We start from the raw sequence: 22,877 nt of genomic DNA, 5'->3' as shown, positions 1-22,877 counted from the left end.
AATCTACAGATTTAATGCAATCGCTATCAAAATACCAATAGCATTTTACAAAAAACTAGGACATATAATCCTAAAATTTGTATGGAACCACAAAACACCCTGAATAGCCAAAGTAATCCTGAGAAAGAACTAAGCTGGATGTATTACAATCCCAGACTCCAAAATATACTACAAAGCTGTAGTAACCAGAACAGTATGGTAATAGCGCAAAAATAAACACACAGATAGACAGCCCAGAAATAAACCCATGGTTATATGGCCAATTAATTTATGACAAAAGAACTAAGAATAAACAACAGGGAAAAGATAGTCTCTTCAATAAGTGGTGTTGGAGAAACTGGACATCTACATGCAAAAGAATGAAATAACTGTGTTTCTACACCATACACAAAAATAAGCTCAAAATGGATTACAGACCTTTATGTGAGACATGAAACTGTAATATTCCTAGAAGAAAACATAGGTAGTAATCTCTTAGACATCAGCATTAGCAATGTATTTATGGATATGTTTTATCAGTCAAAGGAAACAAAAGCAAGAATAAACTACTGGGACTACAGCAAAATAAAAAGCACACCAAAGGAACCTATCAACAAACCAAAAGGCAAATCTACTGAATGGAAGAATATAGCAAATGATATGATAAAGGATTAATATCCAAAATATATGAAGAACTTATACAACTCAACACCAAAAAAACCCAAATAATCTGATTTTAAAATGGACACAAGACCTGAAAGACATTTTTCCAAAGCAGACATACAGATGGCTAACAAACATGTAAAAAGATGTTCAACATCACTAATCATCAGTGAAATGTAAATCAAAACCACAATGAGATACCACCTTACACCCATCAGAATGGCTAGGATCAAAAAGGTAAGAAATAATGTGTTGACAAGGATGTGGGGAAAAGGGAACCCTCATGCATTCTTAGTGGGAGTTTCAACTGGTACAGACACTTTGGAAAACACTATGGAGGTTCCTCAAAAAATTAAAAATAGAATTATCATATGATCCAGTAATTCCACTACTATTTACTCAAAGAAAACAAAAACATTAATTTGAAAAGATATATGCACCCCTATTTTTTTTTTAAGATTTGAGTTATTTATTTGAGGGAGAGTGCATGCAAACAAGAGAGCACAAGCAGGGGGAGCAGCAGAGGCAGAGGGAGAAGCAGACTCAATGTGGGGCTCGATCTCAGGACCCTGAGATAATGACCTGAGCTGAAGGCAGCCACTTAACCGATTGAGCCACCGAGGTGCCTACACCCCTATGTTTATTGCAGCATTATTGATAATAACAAAGTGTGATAAACACACACAACACACACACACTAATATTACCTGGACATAAAAAAGAATGAAATCTTGCTTTCTGTCACAACATGGATGGATGTTGAGAGTATTATGCTAAGTGAAATAAATCAAACACCATATAATTTCACTTATATGTGGAATCTCAAAACCGTAAAACAAACAAAAAATAAAACAGTTTAAATACAGAGAACAAACTGGTGGTTGCCAGAGGAGAGGTGAATGGGGGGTTGGTCAAAACAGATGAAGGGGATTAAGGGGCAAAAACTTCCAGTTATAAAATAAATAAGTCAAGGGTATGAAAACTACAGCATAGGAAATATAGTTAATAATGTCATAAAATAATGTTGTATGGTGACTATAGTTATCATGGTGAGCAATGGGCATAGAATTGTCAAATCAGTATCTTGTGTTCCTGGAACCAATATAACATTGTATGTCAATTATACTTCAATAATATATAATTTAAAAATATATTTATATTTTATTTTATATAAATATAAAAAAAGAAAAAAACAGGTTCTTATAAAATATAGTTTGCCTTTGCTATTCCCCTCTCAGGTATTTCCCAAGAGAAATGAAAACATATGTACCCACAAAGACTCATACATGAATATGTACATAGCACCTTCATTCATAATGATCCCAAACTGGAAACAACCAAATGTCCATCAATTGGTGAATGGATAAATAGTGGGATAGCCATACAATGGAATATTAGTCATTAAAAAAGGAATGTACTGATATAAGTGACAAGAAGGATGAATCTCAAAAGCATTATGCTAAATGAAAGAAGCTAAACCAAAAAAGACTACATATCCTTTTTTAAAAATCTTTTTTATTTTTCAGTTTTAGAGTCATATTCTATCCCTTCATAGTAGTTAACCTTATTTTTGGTATATATATATATATATATATATATATATATATATATATAAGTTGTTCTCTCTTGAAAATTTCAGGATACAGTTTCTTCTAACAGACCAAAATATACCCTAAATCTCTAGTGTATGGCTTTGTTCTAGTCTCCTGCCTGATCACATTCTCTCCCTTTTTTTTTTTTTAAATCCTCTTCTTTCTTTTTCCAACCAACTTCTTATATTATCAATTCCTTTTATAAAGTCTTTTATAATTCTCATCTTTACAGTCATAGTCCATCCCTTTCATCGTATTTACCCTTATTTTTGTACATATGTAAGTTTTTCTTTCTTTAAAATTTTGGGAGGCACTCTCTTCTAACAGACCAAAATACGCCCAAAATCTAGGGTGTGGCACTGACCTATGCACCAGCCTGATCATATTTGATCATATTCTGTTTTTTTCTTTTTTATCTTTATCTTTTTTTTTTTCTTTTTTCTTTCTTTCCCTTTCTTTTCCCCCGGTTTCAGGTCTCTTCTGATTTGTTTAGTGTATATTTTTCTGGGGTCATTGTTACCCTGTTAGCATTTTGTTCTCTCATTCATCTGTTCTCCTCTGGACAAAATGACAAGACAGAAAAAATCACCTCAAAAAAAAAGAACAAGAGGCAGTACCGACCGCCAGGGACCTAATCAATACGGACATTAGTAAGATGTTGGAACTAGAGTTCAGAATGATGATTTTAAAGATACTAGCTGGGCTTGAAAAAAGCATGGAAGATATTGGAGAAACCCTTTCTGGAGAAATAATAGCATCATTCCATTTATATAACATTTTAGCAAAGGCAGAACTGTAGTGATTGAAAGGAGATCAGTGGTTTCCAGGGGCTTAGTTGAGGTGACTGGATTGACTGAAAAAAGGCACAATTTGGGGGTGATAGAAATACTCTGTCTTGAATGTTCTATTTACATGAATGTACACATTTGTCTAAACTCAAATTGAACACTCAAAATGGGAAATTATATCTCAATAAATCTGATTTTTTTTCTTAAATATACAGTAGATCCTCTGAACACTGTTTTTTGGGTTTTTTTTAAATACTTGAGGGTACAAGCCTCTAGTCAATTGGAATTATAAACCGATTTTTAAAGATACAATGTAGTAAGTGGGATGATGAGTAGTAGCAAAGGACGTTTCTGGGAACATAGAGTAATTCAGAAATGGGAGACCTGACAGGTACCTCCACTCCTCTACTCCTCCCCTGTGGAAGCTGAAAGACAGATTTTTGCTTTTCTAGCTTCTTTAGCTAAGAGTGCCCCCATGACCCAGTTTCATTTCAAGGATGCCTAAGGTGATGAGGGCTGGGGCTTCTGGTAGAGCTTTGGCTTTCCTGATAAAAGGAGAACTTGTCACATTGCCCTTTCCCCTTTTTTAAATGGAAAAAGAGATCTGCCTGACATGAATGCGCAAATGAAGGATGCTTCAAGTAAAGAAGAAAATTAATCTGAAGATTTTTTTGCACCTAAATGTATTTATTTAAGTGGGATTATTAGAATACAAGGAGTAATTTCTACATTTTCCATGACCATTGGATTCAGTCTGATGTCCTATTTCTCTTTAGGCTTCCTTACTTAATTGAGCTACATAGATTCTGTGCCAACAATGTGCAAGTCGTTCCGGTCAGAATAAACTATCTCTTGACTATAACCAACAGAATCTGGGCTTGACGGGCTATAGCTCAGAAAAGCAGAGTACTTCATTTTTATATTCCATAAGTGGAATCAGGTGTTAGTCTAGTAGAATTTGGTGTTTTATAAATATTTCCATCTAAATTATCTTCTGGTGTTCCCATTTTCTCCTCTGATATATCTGCATAGTCATATCTTTTTGTCCGTGGTTGCTCAAGTGTATAACCTAGAGAGAAATGACAAATGTTTAGGAGGATGTCAGATATGATGGGGTGTAGACTCATTCAATATGCCTCTACCTACCAGGTGAGGTCTCTTCCACATTCCTTCTTACCACTCTTAGAGAAGATACCTTTATATCCTACTTAGCCATAAATGTCTCAAATTTCCCAGCTCATCTACTTTTCACACCATCATCGTCTATCTCTACAACAGGCTCTGCGGGACCTGGGTCTGAGGTTTGATCTACTACTAAGTAGCTGTATAATTTGGGGCAGGTTACCTAACCTCTCTATGTCCTCACCTGTAAAATGGGGATAATAATGGCACATGCTTCGCTCCAAATTTCTATGAGAATTAACTGTGAGGGTGCATGTAAAGAACCTAACGTTTAGTCCGTTTGGCATTTAGCTGGTGCTCCATAATGAAGTATTAACCAACAGTTCTTTATGCATAAAGGAAGAGAAGCCTTTTCTTTCCCTAGAGCTAAAAGTTCCGTATCTTCTCTGGATTTGATCTCCTCGTGCTTCTTGGAGAAAGGGCACACAGTCTCTCCTCTTCTCCCATGCCAACAGCCTCGGGGTGGTCACCTTCCACTGACTGCACTGACAGGGCAAATCTCCCCGACTTAAAATGATTTTCACTTGGTCTCATGCACCTTCCAACTGCCATGCTATAACTTTCCTTCTTTTCACAGTAATCTCTTTTAACTCAGTATTTACATTCTCTGCTTCAATTTTTGTACTTGTCATTCCTTTGTATTCTTTTATCTGCCGCTGAGAACCTACTATGGGCTACAAGTTGGGGATTCCTATCAAACAGACAAATCCCTGCTGTCAAGTGAAGGCAGTTACCTAAAACTGTTCTCTAGAAGGCCATCAGCTCCATTAAACCCCTCAAGTGGAGACCACAGAGCATTTCTAAGGAACAGGCCGGAGGCTGGTGATGCAGGGTTGTGGGGGAGGGGGAGAGTGGGACACGATAAGGGTGGAAGGGGAGCCAGAACCAGAAGGCCATGGCAGAGTTACGACTGTACTCCAAGCGCAGTGCGAAACTATGAGAAACAGCAGAGGTACTCATCGTTAGGAGTGTAGTTTCTAAGGCTAGCCGGCCTCCCTTCAAATCCTAGCCATCACAGGAACTGACTGTGTGACCTTGAGCAAGTGACTTGGTATCTGTTTGCTTATCTGTAAAATGAACCTTGTCTCATTGAGCTGTTCTGAAACTTAAATGAGTTAATTTTATAAAGCACTTTAGGACACCACTTCCACATAGTAATTGCTAAAGAAGAGTCTGTTAAATAAACGTTTTAAATGTACTGATTTAAATCTGTAAAAGAGCACTATCTATTGTGTGGGCAGTGCCCTGAATGACTGTCAGTTTGGAGGCTGTTGGAGAAGCCTGCAGCGGGATGAGGGACACGTGGACTGTGGGGATGGCCGTGAACTGGGAATAAGCAGACAGGTTAAGACGAATGACAGCTAACATTTACAGAGTACATATTATGTGCTAGGCACTATTCTAAGCTCTTCACATGTATTATCTCTTATAACCTCAAAACAACTGATGAGCTAGGTACTACTGTTATTCTCATTTTACAGATGAGGAAACTAAGCCAGTAATTTCCCCAGTATCACACAGCCAGTAAACGGCAGAACCAAAAATCAGAACGAGGCCGTCTGAATCGACATTCCACAATTGTAACCTCCTTCCTCTCAATGATGATCACAGGACAGAACCCATACACTCAGATTATACAATACCCATAATTAGGCTTGAGCTATGTTAGAATTACTAATATTTCTAGGACATGAGAATATGCTTCCTCAAGAGGCTATCACTTTCAGCTTCTCAGTACTGTGGACCACTGGCGGGACAAGTGGCAGACAACCTAAAAAATATTTCTAACGTTAAAAAAAAAATTTTTTTTAAAGTAGGCTCCATGCCCAATGTGGGGCTTGAACTCAAGACCCCGAGATCAAGAGTCACACGCTCTAACAACGCCAGCCAGGCGCCCCTATTTCTAACATTTTGAGGCATTTATTTTGCCATGTGAAGTTTGCTCATTAAAAAGAATTACCGAAACCATGAGAGAAGCAACTTTCCAAAAGGAGGGTTCATTTTTTAAGGCATTTTATCCAACCTAAATAAAACAGAAAATTTTCTTCTATTCCCAAATAACAAGCTTACATGTAAAGGTAAAAATGACTTAGGAAATCCATCCATGTCTATATACTGTGCAGGGTGCTGAAATGTTAGGTGCTTAGAAATGTGTACGTGTGTGCAATGTGTCATTCTGTTCACAAGAATTCCCCATAAAAGTATTGCTAAAAATCACCTACTTTTGAAGTTATCTGAAGAGTTGCTTGTAGCAATTTCCTTCCAGTTGGCAATATACCTAAGCACATTATATGGGCATTCATTAAATTAAATCAATGTATTAGTAATAAATTGATCCATTAGTACATGTTAGACTACTTCTAAAATTCCACTTTCTCTATGAAATCTTGGATTGATGGTGCCAAATGCTCAGGTCCAAATGTTTAATTCTCATGACTTGTCCATCTCTAGCTAGCTCCCATGTACTTAAGGCAAGCCCTAGAACAAGGAGTTGAAGGAGAAATAAAAATGGTACATCTACCATCTACCATAATCGTGCCCTCTGATTTCCCTCCAGCACACCTCTTCTCATTCTATGCTGTTCCACTCCTGCAACTTCATGTCCTCAGTTGAGTGCACACTAAGATCTCAGTTAACTTCTAAATTAAAAGTACCAACAGAAAATTCTCTGGAAGGGAAAAAGTCAGGGGAAAACAACAACAAAAAACTTCCTCCTTCATTCTGGGTTGTCAGACTTAGGGTCTCTGTCATGTCAATGGAAATTTAAAGTGTGTGCTTTATGATATTATTAGAGTAACGGTGCCATCTTTGCCATGTCTGGTAAATATAAGAAATTACATTAAAGTCAAGCACAATTTTCGGGCTGCCACCTCTATTCCCTAAACAGAGACTGAATTAGGGAGACAAAGGCAGCCCAAGAAGAGGTAGAATAGGGAAGGGGAAGGCACGATGAGCTACAAAGATGAGTAGAGCTTTAAGGAGGCAGGTTTCCTGTGACTTATCCTATTTCATCCCTTTTCCCAAGCCTCCTTGAAATCAGGTAAGGAGTTGGTTGCATCCCAAAAACATCAAGTAAGGAGGTGATCCCAAAAGGTGCTGACAAGGGACCTGGCCGAGAAAAAAATGAGAATTCTGAATCATGTAATTCAGAAAAACGCTATGATTTTGCAAGTATTTATTTATTCCTTTTGAATTGTTTTTACCTTTGTTGACTGTGTGTTTCTGGTTTGTTTGGGTTCTTGTTGTTGTTATAGGAAGGTATATATTATCCAACAGTATTTAATTATAACAAAGTATTGTGGTTAAGTTGGCTCCTTCCTGTCACAACTACCTATTGTTGCTCCAATAACTTTATTCTACAGCCTTAAATAGGATGCGGGGGGTCACAGCCACATAAAAAAGATGCAGGAAAACAGCAGGCAGTGTAAACCCCCTCCAGGATCTCTTAGTAGACAATTCAACCTGGCTTCACCTTAAATTTAGGCAAATTCTGTCTTCAGTGGTCACTGTCCTCGGAGGAACACTATGAAGTGTTGGATGTCAATTATCCTGCTTCCTTGGATTTATATACTGAAAGGTTTTCATTACACTTTCAAGAAACCAAGATAAAGGACCTCCTACAATTGTATGCCACGACCTGACAGCTTGGGGCATAAACATACACCATATTTAAGGCTGATCACTAACCCTGCTCTACCTGAGATTAGGACATGAATTTATTTAGTTGCATAATTTTTTTTTTCTCATAATGTACATACGAGCTGTGAGCAATAAGAAATCTAAGTTTTACAAAGAGAAGCAACAATCTAATGAGAGTATTGCCATGCTGATCTTTCTAAGATATTTTTAGAATTTTTTACAAAATAAAGTGTATGTGGACTCTATAGTGAATCCCTCAAAAGTATAAATTTAACATCTTAACAGCCCAGGAAAAGTCCCTGGCCAGAGAAGCTATGTAACTACATGTCTTAGATAACAAAGGAGCAGCTTCAGACATAGAAACTACCCATAACACACATAGGCAAAGAGCTCTCACCAAAAGGATTCACAGAATATCAGAAGACTAAGATAATCCAGCAACTAACCACTCAACAGGTTATGTCAAAATTCACTTGCAGTTTGAAAAATATGAAGACTCTGGAAGAGGAACATCCATCTTGATAGAGAATATGACCCTGAAACCCAGCAGGATAAATGCCAGCAACAGTCACAGTAGCCATCATGTGGGTGACTCAGTCATGGCAATGCAAGCACTGTTTTACATTCTAAGTGCCTGTAGCAGCGTATCCCTGGATACCACAGAAGGGCAACAGTCCTCATCTGTATCCCTGAGTCCTAGAGTTAAGTTGGCTCTATCTATTCTTCAAAGTAATAACAACATCGTTCTCAGTTGATATTGTTGCAATCAGAAGATGCCCATGATTGTTTCCAGTGGAGCGTCCATCTGTCACACAAGGAGCTAGCACACAAGCTTTTTGGGAAGAAACTGGTTTGTATCACTGAACATCAATGTTCAACACATTTATGTCATTCTAATGGTCTGACTACTGAAAAGTGTCCACAGATTTCCACTATCAATTTTCCTGAAGGGAAAAATGTCAGACGCTGAAATTTTTAACAAACAAGGTGTCATCGAGACAGCTGCAAATATCTAGATGACTACGAAGATCTAACATAGAGTGGACTGTGGAGTCCATAAATACACTGCGAAAATGGTGCTTATACCTAACGCCTGCCATTAGTAGGGGAAGATGTTTGCAAATTTGGTCTTGACTGAGATAATCAGTAGCTTGAGTTCAGTAATGTTACTGAAATATTCCAAATGATCATGCTGGATTCCTTTGAAAATTTGTTGTCTAGGACTCAATAGAAAAAAGTTAGAATATGAGAATACCACTAAAGAAAAACAATCAAACCACAAGGGAAGAAAGCAAGAGAACAAGAACAGAAAAGAATTACAAAAACAACCAGAAAAAGAAATTAACAAAATGGCAATAAGTGCATACCTATCAATAATTACTTTAAATGTAAATTGACTAAATACTCCAATCAAAAGATAAAGGGTGACAGAATGGATTAAAAAACAAGACCCATCTATATGCTACCTCTAAGAGATCACTTCAAAATAAAGACACACACAGACTGCTGGTGAAGGTGTTGAATAATGCAAATGGAAGTGGAGAAAAAGCCGGAGTAGCAATATTTATATCAGACAAGACAGACTTTAAAACAAAGACAGTAGCCAGAGACAAAGAATGGCATTACATAACGATGAAGGGATCAATCCAACAAGAGAATATAACAATTGTAAATATCTCTGCACCCAACACAGAAGCATCTAGCAAATGTTAACAGATATTAAGGGAGAAATAGACAGTTATACAATAATACTAGCGGATTTTAACACTGCCTCTATGTCAATGGATAGATTACCCAGACAGAAAATCAATAAGAAAACAGTGGCTTTGAACAACGTATTAGACCAGATGAACCTAACAGATGTATACAGAAAATTCCATCCAAACACAGCAGAATACATATTTGAGTACACATGGAATATTCTTTAAGACAGATCACATGTTAGGCCAAAAAACCAGGCCAGAAAATAAATCTCAATAAATTTAAGAAGACTGAAATCATATCAAGCATCTTTTCTGACCATATCTGTATGAAACTAGATATCAATTACCAAAAAAAACCCCACCAAAACCAAAAAAAATCACAAACACATGAAAGCTAAACTAAACAACCAATGGGCCAACAAAGAAATCACAGAAGAAATAAAAAATACATGGAGATAAATTAAAATGAAAGGATAACAGTCCAAAATCAATGGGATACAGCAAAAGCAGTTCTAAAAGGGAAAGTTTGTAATTATACATGCCTAACTCAAGAAACAAGAAAAATCTCAAACAACCAACCCAAACTTACACCTACGGAACTAAAAAAAAAAAAGAAAAAACTAAGCCCAAAGCTAGTAGAAGGAAAAAAAAAAAAGGAATAGAGAGGAAATAAATTACATAAAGACTAAAAGAACAATAGAAAGTATCCATGAAACCAAGAGGTGGCTCTTTGAAAAGATAAACAAAATTGATAAACCAGAGAATAAAATCAGAAATGAAGTTGGAGAAATTACAACTGACACCACAGAAATACAAAAGATTATGAGAATATTATATAAAATTATATGCCAAAAAATTGGAACAACTGAGAAGAAATGAATAAAGTCCTAGAAACATATGATCTTCTAAAACTGAATGACAAAGAAATAGAAAAAACTGAACAGGTCAATCACTCTTAATGAAATCGAATCAGTAATCAAAAAACCCCCAACAAAAGTCCAGGATCAGATGGCTTCACATGTGAATTCTACCAAACATTTAAACCATAAGATATCTAGAAATAAACCTAACCAAAGAAGTAAAGGATCTGTACTCTGAAAACTATAGAACACTTGTGAAAGAAATTGAGGAAGACACAAAGAAATGGAAAAACATTCCACGCTCATGGATTGGAAGAACAAACGTTGTTAAAATGTCTATGCTACGCAAAGCAATCTACACATTCAGTGCAATTCCTGTCAAAATACCATCAACATTTTTCATAGAGCTGGAACAAACAATCCTAAAATTTGTATGGAAACAGAAAAGACCCTGAATAGCCAGAGGAATGTTGAAAAAGAAAACCAAAACTGGTGGCATCACAATTCCGGACTTCAAGCTCTATTACAAAGCTGTCATCATCAAGATTATATAGTGAGGGCCCAAAAACAGACACACAGATCAATGAAACAGAACAGAGAACCCAGAAATGGACCCTCAACTCTACGGTCAACTTATCTTCAACAAAGCAGGAAAGAATATCCAGTGGAGGGGCGCCTGGGTGGCTCAGATGGTTAAGCGACTGCCTTCGGCTCAGGTCATGATCCTGGAGTCCCTGGATCGAGTCCCGCATCGGGCTCCCTGCTCGGCAGGGAGCCTGCTTCTGCCTCTGACCCTCCCCCCTCTCATGTGCTCTCTCTCTCTCATTCTCTCTGTCTCAAATAAATAAATAAAAAAAAATCTTAAAAAAAATTAAAAAAAAAAAAAAAAAGAATATCCAGTGGAAAAAAAGACATTCTCTTCAACAAATGGTGTTGGGAAAATTGGACAGCCACATGTAGAAGAATGAAACTGGACCACTTTCTTACACCATACACAAAAATAGACTCAAAATGGATGAAAGACCTAAATATGAGACAGGAATCCATCAAAACTGTAGAGGAGAACACAGGCAGCAACCTCTTTGAACTCGGCCACAGCAACTTCTTGTTAGACATGTCTCTAAAGATAAGAGAAACAAAAGCAAAAATGAACTATTGGGACTTCATCAAGATAAAAAGCTTTGCACGCAAAGGTAACAGTCAACAAAACTAAAAGGTAACCTATGGAATGGAAGAAGATATTTGCAAATGACATAACAGGTAAAGGGCTAGTATCCAAGATCTATAAAGAACTTATCAAACTCCACACCCAAAAAACAAAAAAATCCAGTCAAGAAATGGGCAGAAGACATGAATAGACATTTCTCCAAAGAAGACATCCAAATGACCAATAGACACATGAAGAAACGCTTCATATCACTCAGCATATCAGGGAAATACAAATCAAAACCACAATGAGATACCATCTCATGCCAGTCAGAATGGCTAAAGTTAACAACTCAGGAAACAAAAGATGTTGGCAAGGATGTGCAGAAAGAAGAAGGAACCCTCTTATTATACTGTTGGTGGGAAAGCAAACTGGTATAGCCACTCTGTATGGCGGTTCCTCATAAAGGTACAAATAGAGCTACCCTACAACCCAGCAATTGCACTACTTGGTATTTATCTAAAGGACACAAACATAGTGATTTGAAGGGGCATATGAACCCCAATGTTTATCGCAGCAAGATCCACAGTAGCCAAAATATGGAAAGAGCCCAGATGTCCACCGACAGATGAATGGATAAAGATGATATGGTGTGTATACACACACACACACACACACACACACACACACTCACACTGGAATATTACTCAGCCATCAAAAAGAATGAAATCTTGCCATTTGCAATGACGTGGATAGAACTAGAGGGTATTATGCTAAGCAAAGTCAGTCAGAGAAAGACAAATACCATATGATTTCACTCATATGTGGAATTTAAGAAAACAGATGAACATAGGGTAAGGGAAAGAAAAATAAAATAAGACGAACACAGAGAAGGAGACAAACCATAAGAGACTCTTAACCATAGGGAACAAACTGGGGGTTGTTGGAGGGGAGGTGGGTCGGGCGATGGGGTAGTTGGATGATAGGCATTAAGGAGGACACTTGAAGTAATGAGCAGTGTGTTATATGCAATTGACAAACCACTAAATTGTACCTCTGAAGCTAATAATACAGTATATGTTAATTAAATTGACTTTAAATTAAAACATTTAAAAAAATAAAGATTTAATACTGATTCTTTTCAAACTGTTCCAAAAAGCAGAAGAGAAAGGAAATCTTCCAAATTCATTCCATGAGTACACATTAGCCTGATGCCAAAACCAGTCAGACACCACAGAAAAACAAAACAAAACAAACTATGGGCCAATTTACCTGATGACATAGATGCAAAATCCTCAACAAAATATTAACAAACCGAAGTCAATAATACATTAAAAGAATCATCCACCACAATCCAGTGGGATTTAGTCCAGGGATGCAAGGGTGGCTCAATATTTGCAAATCAATCAGCGTGATACATCACGTTAACAATAAGAAGGAGAAAAACCATATGATCCTCTTAATAGATGGTAAAAATGCATTTGACAAAATACAATATTGTTCATGATAAAACTCTAAACAAAGTAGGTTTAGAGGGAACATACCTCAATATAATAAAGGCTATATATGAAAAACACATAGCTAACAATGGTGAAAAACTGAGAGCTTGCTTTTCTTATAAAATCAGGAACAAGATTAAGAATGTCCAATCTCACTACTTTTATTCAACGTAGCACTGGAAGTCCTAGCCACAGCAATCAGACAAGAAATAAAAAGCATATAAATTGGTAAGGAAGAAGTCAAACTGTCACTATTTGCAGTTGACATGATACTATATATAGAGAACCTGAAAGACTCCACCAAAAAACTACTAGAACTCATAAATGGGGTGCCTGGGTGGCTTAGTCCGTTAGGCATCCGACTATTTTTTTTTTTTAAGATTTATCTATTTGAGAGAGAGAGAGTACTCACGTGAGCATGAGCACTAGCATGAGCACGAGTGGGGGGAGGGGCAGAGGGAGAAGCAGGCTCCCTGCAGGGAGTCTGACACAGGGCTCTATCCCAGGACCCCAGGATCATGACCTGAGCTGAAGGCCAATGTTTAACCAACTGGGCCACTCAGGTGCCCCTTGGCATCTGACTCTTGATATTGGGGGTCATGAGCTTGAGCTCCATGTTGGGCTCCATGCTTAGGAGCCTACAAAAAAAGAAAAAAAAAAGAATTCATAAATGAATTTAGTAAAGTTGCAGAATCCAAAATTAACATACAGAAATCTGCTGCATTTCTATGTACTAATGACAAAGTAGCAGAAGGAAATTAAGAAAACAATCCCATGTTCAATTGCACCAAAAAGAATAAAATATCTAGGTATAAACCTAACCAATGAGGTGAAAGACCCATACTCAGAAAACTGTAAGATACTGATGAAAGAAATTTAACACAACACAAATGGAAATATATACTGTGCTCGCACATTGGTTGTTAAATGTTAAAATGTTCATACTACCCAAAGCAATCTACAGATTTCATGTAATCCCTATCAAAATACCAACAGCATTTTTCACAGAACTAGAACAATCCTAAAATTAGAATGGAACCACAAAAGACCCCAAATAGCCAAAGTAATCTTGAGAAAGAACAAAGCTGGAGGCATCACAATCCCAAAATTCAAAATACACTACAAAGTTATAGTAATTAAAACAGTATGGTAGTGGCATGAAAACAGAGTCATAGGTCAATGGAATAAAGTACAGAGCCAGAAATAAATCCATACTTATATGGTTCTTTAATCTACAACAAAGGAGGCAAGAATATATAATAAAGACATTTTATTCAATAAATGGTGCTGGGAAAACTGGATAGCTACATACAAAAGAATGAAACTGAACCACTTTCTCAGACCACACACAAAAATAAACTCAAAATGATTATAGACCTAAATGTGAGACCTAAAACTATAAATCTCCTAGAAAAAAATGTAGGCAGTCATTTCTTGATATTGGTCTTGGTAACATTTTTCTAGCTATGTCTCCTCAGGCAAAGAAAACAAAACCAAAAATAAACTATTGGGACTATACCAAAATAAAAAGCTTTTACATAGCAAAGTAAACTATGAACAAAATGAAAAGGCAACCTACTGAATGAGAGATATTTACAGATGAAATATCCAATGAGGGGTTAATATCCAAACTACATGAAGAACTTATACAACTCAACACACACATACACACACACACATCCGGTTACAAACAGGCAGAAGATATGAATACACATTTCTCCTAAGACATGCAGATGGCCAACAGACACATGAAAAGATGCTCAACATCACTCATCATCAGGGAAATGCAAATCAAAACCACAATGAGATACCACCTTACACTTGTCAGAATAACTAAAATAAAAAAGACAAGAACTAGTAAGTGTTGGTGAGGATGTGGAGAAAAGGAAACCCTCCTGCACCGTTGATGGGAAGGTAAACTGGTGCAGCCACTGTGGAAAACAGTACGGAGGGTCTTCAAAAATTGAAAATAGAAATACCATATGATCCAGTAATTCCACTACTGGGTATTTACCAAAAGAAACAAATACACTAATTCGAAAGGATATGTATGTTTATTGCAGCATTATTTACAGTGGCCATGACATGGAAGCAACCCAAGTGTCCATCAACTGATGAATGGATAAAAAAGATGTGGTAGATACACACACACACACACACACACACACACACACACAGTGGAATATTACTCAGCCATAAAAAATGATCTCAACATTTGTGAAAATATGGATGGAGCTAGAGGGTATAATGCTAGGTGAAATAAGTCAGAGAGAGAAAGACAAATACCAAAGAATTTCACGACCCTATGAACTAGATTTTGTTTCTAAGAAACAAAACAAATGAACAAAAAAGAATCAGACCCTAAATGTAGAGAACTGATGTTGGTCAAAGGGGAGGTGGGTGGCAGGATGGGTGAAACAGATAAAGGGGATTAAGAGATACACAAACCTCCTACAGCCAAACTATGGAAAGAGCCTAGATGTCCATTAATAGATGAAAGAAGATGTGGTATATATACACAATGGAATATTATGCAGCCATCAAAAAAAAAAAAAAGAAATCTTGCCATTTGCAACCATGTGGATGGAATTAGAGGGTATTATGCTAAGCGAAACAAGTCAATCAGAGAAAGACAATTATCATATGATCTCACTGATATGAGGAATTTGAGAAAGAAGACAGAGGATCATAGGGGAAGGGAGGGGAAGATGAAACAAGACGAAACCAGAGAGGGAGACAAACCACAAGAGACTCTTAATCTCAGGAAACAACCTGAGGGTTGCTGGAGTGGGGGGGTGGGGTGGGAGGATGGGGTAAGTGGGTGATGGACACTGGGGAGGGTATGTGCTGTGGTGAGTGCTCTGAATTGTGTAAGACTGATGAATCACAGACCTGTACCCCTGACACAAATCATACATTATATGTTAATAAAAAAAGAGAGAGATGCAAACTTCCAGTTATAAAATAAGTCACAGAGATGAGAAGTACAGCATCGGGAATACAGTTGATAATATGTGTGGTAAAGTTGTACGGTGACAGATGGTGACTATATTTATCATGGTGAACACTGAGCTACACACAGAACTGTCCAATCACTGTTTATAGACCTACAACTCATGTAACACTGTACGTTAATCATACTTCAATTAAAAAAAAAACCTAAGTCTAATTCTCTTTTTCTACTTTTATATCATCTTTTTTATATTCTTCCCTCTTATCTTCTTTTTTTCTCGACAAACAATACTCGTTTGCTTTTTGTTTTTCTTTTTTAAAGATTATGTTTGTGGGCCCAAGATTCGAGGCAGAGGTGGGAACATCAGAAACATACATGAGGCCCGCCCTTGCTCCCCAGTAAAAGCAGAATGCATTTACTCATCAAAGTTCAGTGCATTTGTCCAGTTCAGCACTTCATCCACTTCCCATTCCATCACAGAATCTATTCCACCGCCTTCGACAGCTCTCATTAGCCCCTTGGTGGCTGTGTGAATTAAATCTAGAGTTCTATGATTTGTTGACTTAGCCTCTAGGTTTCCTGCATAGTACCTAAACAGGGGAAAGGAAGGGAGACATCATCTTGTGAAACAGGTCATTACTAGTAGATACAGTTAATACATATATTGTTGCTGTGAAACCACTTACATATTAAACCAGGTTTTCACCTGATTTATCTCAAATACATCCAAACCACGTTCTATGTGATGGGATCTTTTGGGGAAAAAAAAGAAAAAGAAAAAAGAAACAAGGCAACTTAATCAACCATGCTAACTGGTGAAGCCTCATTTCAAAACCACCCCTTGGTACACTGCCCTGCTATGATACAATGAAAAACCAAGTAATTAAATCACCAAATCATAGAATTACAGAGTCAAAGGATCTTGGAGACCAGATGATTAGCCTTCTTGTCTTACAGGAGAGAGATTTAAGTCCTGGAAGACAAGGTCATGTGGCTAACAGCAGGTAAAGAGGGGAAAGCAGAGGGAACAGGAAAGAGAGGGAGAGGCAAAGGGAAGAGAGATGGTAATATCCTTTTTTGTGTCAGGTACTTTTCATACATTATCTTGTTTAATTCTCTCTAAAAAGACACAGCCATTTGTGACACCTGTTTTTATTCCTATTTTACGGGTGAGGAAATGGAGAGCTGGGGAAGTTAAATTGTTCAAGATCATGTAAGTAGTAAGCAGACGTCAGAGCCCATCTTCGAATCAGACTCCAAGTCCAGACTTCTTCGGCTGCACTGTTCTGTCTCATGTTAGTCTGAGCACATAAATGAACGCATCCCCCAAACGTGAGCTAAGTGTGTACAGGCAAGTTAGCAGTCCTTCCAAGAATATTAGAAAATGGTGTTTTTTCTTTGGTTTTTCATTTTAAGATCTACAATGGTATTCCATTTTCAAAGTTAACCCACTCTGAAACTGTTTTCATTTCTTTTTTTTTTTTTTTTTAAAGATTTTATTTATTTATTTGACAAAGAGAGACACAGCGAGAGAGGGAACACAGGCAGGGGGAGTGGGAGAGGGAGAAGCAGGCTTCCCACCAAGCAGGGAGCCCGACGCGGGGCTCGATCCCAGGACCCTGGGATCATGACCTGAGCCGAAGGCAGACGCTTAACGATGGAGCCACCCAGGCACCCCCTGTTTTCATTTCTTAATTCAACACAGAGTAGGAAGCAGCATGGTGGTCGTGTAGGGCTAGATAGGACTCTGATATCCAACTATCTGGCCTTGAGTCTTGCTTCTGTGATTTATTTACTAGCTCTATGACCTTTGCCAAATAACCTAGTCTTCCTGGGCTTCAGATTACCTTAAAATGGTAGTCATAATACTCCTCAGCATTCTTGAGAGGTTTAGAAGTGTAAGTCTTTATAAAGCATTCAGAACTATGACTGGCACATAGGAAGCATTCAATAAAAGAAGGCACACAAATTCCTGGAGAGAAGTTAAAATGCAAAAGACCTAGTAAGAATCAAAGTTTAAACTGGAAAAGAAGTCAAGAAAAGCTAAGATCTCTAGGGCAGCACAGGAAGGGAATGTAAAAACCACATTTTTTTTTTTTTTTAAGAGAGAGGTAAAAAAAAATCAAGATTTTGTTGATTTTGTTTACTGCTGATTCTCAGCAGAAGTAGGTAGAGGATGCCATCATCAGTGAACAAAGCACACGAAGTAACACTTCTCATTCATCCCCTGCAACCTTACAGAAAGGAAACATTGCAACATCCAGCTATAAGGACTCACTCCCTCCCTCCCTCACTCAACTCATTCAACAAACAACATGTCTTCATTAAGGATCTACTATGTCTACAGCCCTGTGCTGACAAATAGATCAGAGTCCCTGTTCTTTAGGAGCTCCCAGTGTAGTGGACGTGGCAGACAAATATGCAGAGATTTGCACAAGTGTGACAACTGAGTATATAACACATCTGTGAGGGCACCTCCGAAAACAGAGCCCGTGCCTCGCTATGTCAGGGTCAGGGCAGGCTTCAGAAGCTGTTTGAGCCAAGCATCACAAGGTGAAGGCCTTGTTGCCATGGAATTGAGCCAGAAAAGAGCAATCTGGGGAGAGGGACTATCATGTGGGATGGAGGTAATGGTGAGCCCCCAACATGCTTCGGGTAAGGAGGTGATTTAATTCGTGTTTTCAAGACATGGCATCAGTGTTTACACAGAGATGGCAAAGGATGAGAGACAAAGAGACCAAGTGGAAGGACTCTGCCTGTGAAGTGGAGATGAGAATACTGAGAAGCTCCAGTCGGGGAGGGACAGACATGCCAGACTTGGGAGAGTCTCTGGAAGCAGAATTGATAGGACTTTATGACAGATGACCCACGGGAGCTTATGACAGGTAAGAAGTCAAAGAGAACCCCTACATTTCTGACTTGGATGACTGGGTAAATGATGGTGTCATAACCTGAGGCCAAGAGGAATATGGAAAAGAAACCATTTTTATGATGAGCAATATAAGAAATTCAGTGTTAGACCAGTTGAGTTTGAGATAGAAATGTCCATGTAATTAGAAATAGAGAGCTCAGTTATGGATGAGGATTGAGAGTAAACAGAGCAAAAGAAAAGAAAAAAGAAATAAAACAGATTATTATTCATGTGCATTGGCTTATTTCCAGGTGTCTCGCCCTCCGGTCTCCCCCCACCGCGGTGCTGTGTCTCAGCGTCAGCAAATCACACGAGCGTTCTGTCAGTGCTAGCTGTTTCTGGGGACAGCACACACGGTGAGCGTACTGCGTTGTTCTCAGCCTATTACCACTTCCTTTACTGTACATGCATCCCCAGTTAGAGGCAATGTTGTATGGAATAAAATGATGATGGATAAGGCTTCTGTAATAAATGGTATTGCTGACAGAAGTAATGCAAGCAGAGAAATAAAACACACACCCAAAATATTTGTCTATCACTGCGAACACAAAGAGATGCCACCTCTATCTGGGAAGGGTCCAACATAATCAGCCTGCCACCAGGCAGCCAGCACACTGTTGGAGGCAAAGTAATGGTTTCTGCTGTCCAGTTATCTGTGACTACAGAGACGGAACAACCTCAGTGAGGAAAAGACCAAGTTTATGAATCTGTATGTAGCCTCCATCCCTATACCCATGACCACTTTGTACATGGCTCCATTGAGCAACAACTGAAGAGGCCAGGTGAAAAAATGGACATTGACAGGATGGATCACCTCGTCCATCTGAATACTTAGAGCTTTCTGCCTCCTAGGGAGGACATTCACAAGGACACAAATATATGCTATGCCCATTCTGAGTATACCTGTCCCCAGACCTAATCCCAATTTCCCCCATTTAATTCCATCCAAGTACCTAATCAGCTGAGAAGCTTTCAGTTACTGCCCATAGACAGTAAGGTTTCTATCTCAAACTGCTTCTCCTTTCTATATGAAGCAGAAAACCACTTGTGCTCACTGGGAGGATACCCTTTGACCATTCTCTGGGCCTACTGCGGGGTTGTAATCTAGTCACTGTCCATATTTGGATGTTGCCAGAATCCTGTGCAGATGCCTGGTGAATTAGACCTAATATACTCTCCCTCTGTTAGCTTGTCACAGGGGACTCCCCATGAAGCCAAAGGCATGGAGATGAAGCAGAGCCAAAGTACGATTGAAGGAATCCGAGCCATCTGCTCATACAGCTTACCATAGCCCTCTGGACCTTCTCAGACCCATTCTCTTTTGTACTGAGATGATGCTGTATACTCTCAGTTTTACGGTTCATTGGATTAGATAAAAGTCAGGTCAGTTCATAATCACAGAGCACTTGGAATCCTACTGCCAAGCATCCAGTCTCTCCCAGGGCCGAGTAGCAGAACCAGAACTGATTTTCAAATGTAAAATAGCTGCTGGCAGAAGAGGGCATTACCTTACTCCTAAAACCTCTGTGCTGAGATCCTCTAATTGTAAGAAGCTTCATACAGCATTTCACTGTCTGTCCAATACTGTTGGGACTGCTTGGCCCTAAATGCCAAGTGGGAGCACCTTGACCACACTGTGGACCTGCTACCATGTTCATTCTTACACCATGTCCCACTTGAGCCCAGTAGCCTCATTAGGTTACCTTGAAAACTAGTTGGAGCAGCATACCGTAATGTGGCATGTTTTACCTCCTAAATCCAGAGAAGCCCTTTAAGTGCTGTGTGCCTTCAAGACAGACATGCCAAGGTATTGAAACTTATCTCTCACTTTAGAAAGGATATCCCAAAATGTCCATAAGCTTTAGCTATGTGGCAAACCCTGAACATTTTGCAAAATTTCTCTCTCTCCTTCTGGTGTGCATTTGTCCTAGGAAGTCAACCAGGGAGTTCTTTTCTGCTCACTGCATCTGATTAGTATAAGGTCACCAATGTAAGGACATGCATGATGGTCTGTGGGAACTGAGATGTACAAGCCCCTAGGGAAAACAACAGGAGAGCAGACACAGCTCTGAGAGTAAGATGGAAAGGCACATCCTCTTCTTTCCATGTAAACGCAAACTGCCTCTCTTTTTGCTTACGGGTTGGGATGGAAAGAACACGCGTCAGGTCAACAGCAACGTAACAGGGGCCAGGGGCTGTGCCGACCTGCTGCATTAGAGGAAGCACTTCTGGAAGTTTAGCTGCTATCTGTGTCACCACCTGACCTCCACCGTTACTCCTGGTGAATTAAAGGTACCAATCCCACCACTGCTTTCACCACTGTCATGTCCAGTCTATAAAAACAGCCACCACGGAGTTCATCAAGAACTCTGCGGCTCCTCTCATTTATTAATGACTTGATGAAAACTGTATCTTCTAGGCCTCCTGGGGTTACAGCCTGTGGGTAGCTGAGTAGACTGCATGTAAGAGGAACAAATATATGCATTCCCCTGACACGTCAGAAATCCTTTTTTCTACAGTATACCAGAGAAGTTCAGGCATTTTGCAATAGTAGAGCTTTGGTTGAGTTGAGGCTTTGATTAGCCAACCAGACAGACTATTTAACATCATTTCTGGGTACTCAAGCCAACACATTAAATTCATAATCCTAGATGAACGTGGCCATTATCAGTAAATTTAACCCATTTTCTGATCTTGCAACCTGAAAATTCACTCTCACACATGTTTCCAAGACTCCTATTAATGAGATTGGTAAATTCTTTTAAGTCTTTTGATTTATAAGCAATCTCCTCCTGGAGTAGATCTCGTACCTCTGTGTCCCGGCTGCTCTGAGACAGAACTCCCGCTGGGGGCTGGAGGCGATGCGCGATGTTTGTGGGAGAACGCTAAGGAGAATCAGCATGAGCACGTGCAGCAACTGTGCCAGATGCAGTCACTGAAAAGCTTTTATGCAGAGAAGGCCTGTCCCACAAAACAGGGAGGAAGAACTTCCTCCACCAACAGGGGAGTTTGAAGTTCAAGGTTCTCAGCCTTGTCTATACCTGCCCATATGTCTCCATCCTAGGTCTCTGGAGTCCACTTCTTCCCCACTCATGCCCTTAACCTTAGTGCATAAGGCCTGAGAGCATTAAGCATTTGATTGCACTGTAGGCGCTATAACCCTATGACCCTTACAACTGGTTCCTGGGTTGCCCCCAACTCACCCTGCAAGTACAAGAGATGAAGAACTACTTTATCAAGATCTTCTGAATGTCTGCACATGTTCTCACAAAAATCAGTGGATGAACGGACAAATAAAATGGGATACACACACGAGAATATTATTCAGCCATAAAAAAATGAAATTGTGCCATTTGCAACAACATGAATGGAGCTTGAGAGCATTATCGAAGTGAAAGAAGTCAGAAAGATAAATACCATATGATCTCACTTACATATGGAATCTAAAAATACACACACAAGCTCATAGATTAACAGAATACATTGGTGACTGTCAAAGGCAGTGGGTTGGGGGGTAGACAAAATGGGTGGAGGGGGGTCACAAAAGTTTTTACAACTTTACTGAGGTATATAGTAAACACACATATTTTAACAGAACAACTTGAAGAGTTTTGGTATAAGTATACACCTGTGAATCCATCACTACAGTAAAAAATGAACCTATCCATCACCCCCAAAGTTCCTTGGGGGACTTCGTCATCCTTTCCTCCCTTCATCCCCCCACCCTCATCTCCAGACAACTACTAATCTGCTTTGTGTATCTCCAGATTTGTTCATATTTTCTAGCATTTTATGTAAATGGAATCATACAGTATGAACTCTTTTTATTATTGTTATGTTAATCACCATACATTACATCATTAGTTTTTGACATAGTGCTCCATGATTCATTGCAGTATGAACTTTCTTTTTTTTTTAAAAGATTTTATTTATTTATTTGACAGAGAGAGACACAGTGAGA

General features: G+C 38.7%; 1 protein-coding gene across 1 annotated transcript in view; it reads right to left on the bottom strand.

Annotated features, from left to right (window-relative positions):
• Window positions 1-3,885: 3,885 nt before the first annotated feature.
• C11H11orf65 (chromosome 11 C11orf65 homolog) overlaps window positions 3,886-22,877 on the bottom strand; it is a 46,051-nt gene continuing 27,059 nt past the window's right edge. The window contains exons 6-8 of the mRNA XM_021696511.1: window positions 16,425-16,595; window positions 6,427-6,482; window positions 3,886-4,091 (exon numbers count right to left, since the gene is read on the bottom strand). Of these exons, the coding sequence (XP_021552186.1) occupies window positions 3,940-4,091; window positions 6,427-6,482; window positions 16,425-16,595 (379 nt within the window). The 3' untranslated portion in view covers window positions 3,886-3,939. The remainder of the gene's footprint in view (window positions 4,092-6,426; window positions 6,483-16,424; window positions 16,596-22,877) is intronic.

The sequence above is a fragment of the Neomonachus schauinslandi genome, chromosome 11 (genome assembly GCF_002201575.2).
Source record: "Neomonachus schauinslandi chromosome 11, ASM220157v2, whole genome shotgun sequence".
Lineage (NCBI taxonomy): Eukaryota > Metazoa > Chordata > Mammalia > Carnivora > Phocidae > Neomonachus > Neomonachus schauinslandi.
Note: the sequence above shows the minus strand (reverse complement) of the source record. Positions and strands in the feature narration are given on the sequence as shown.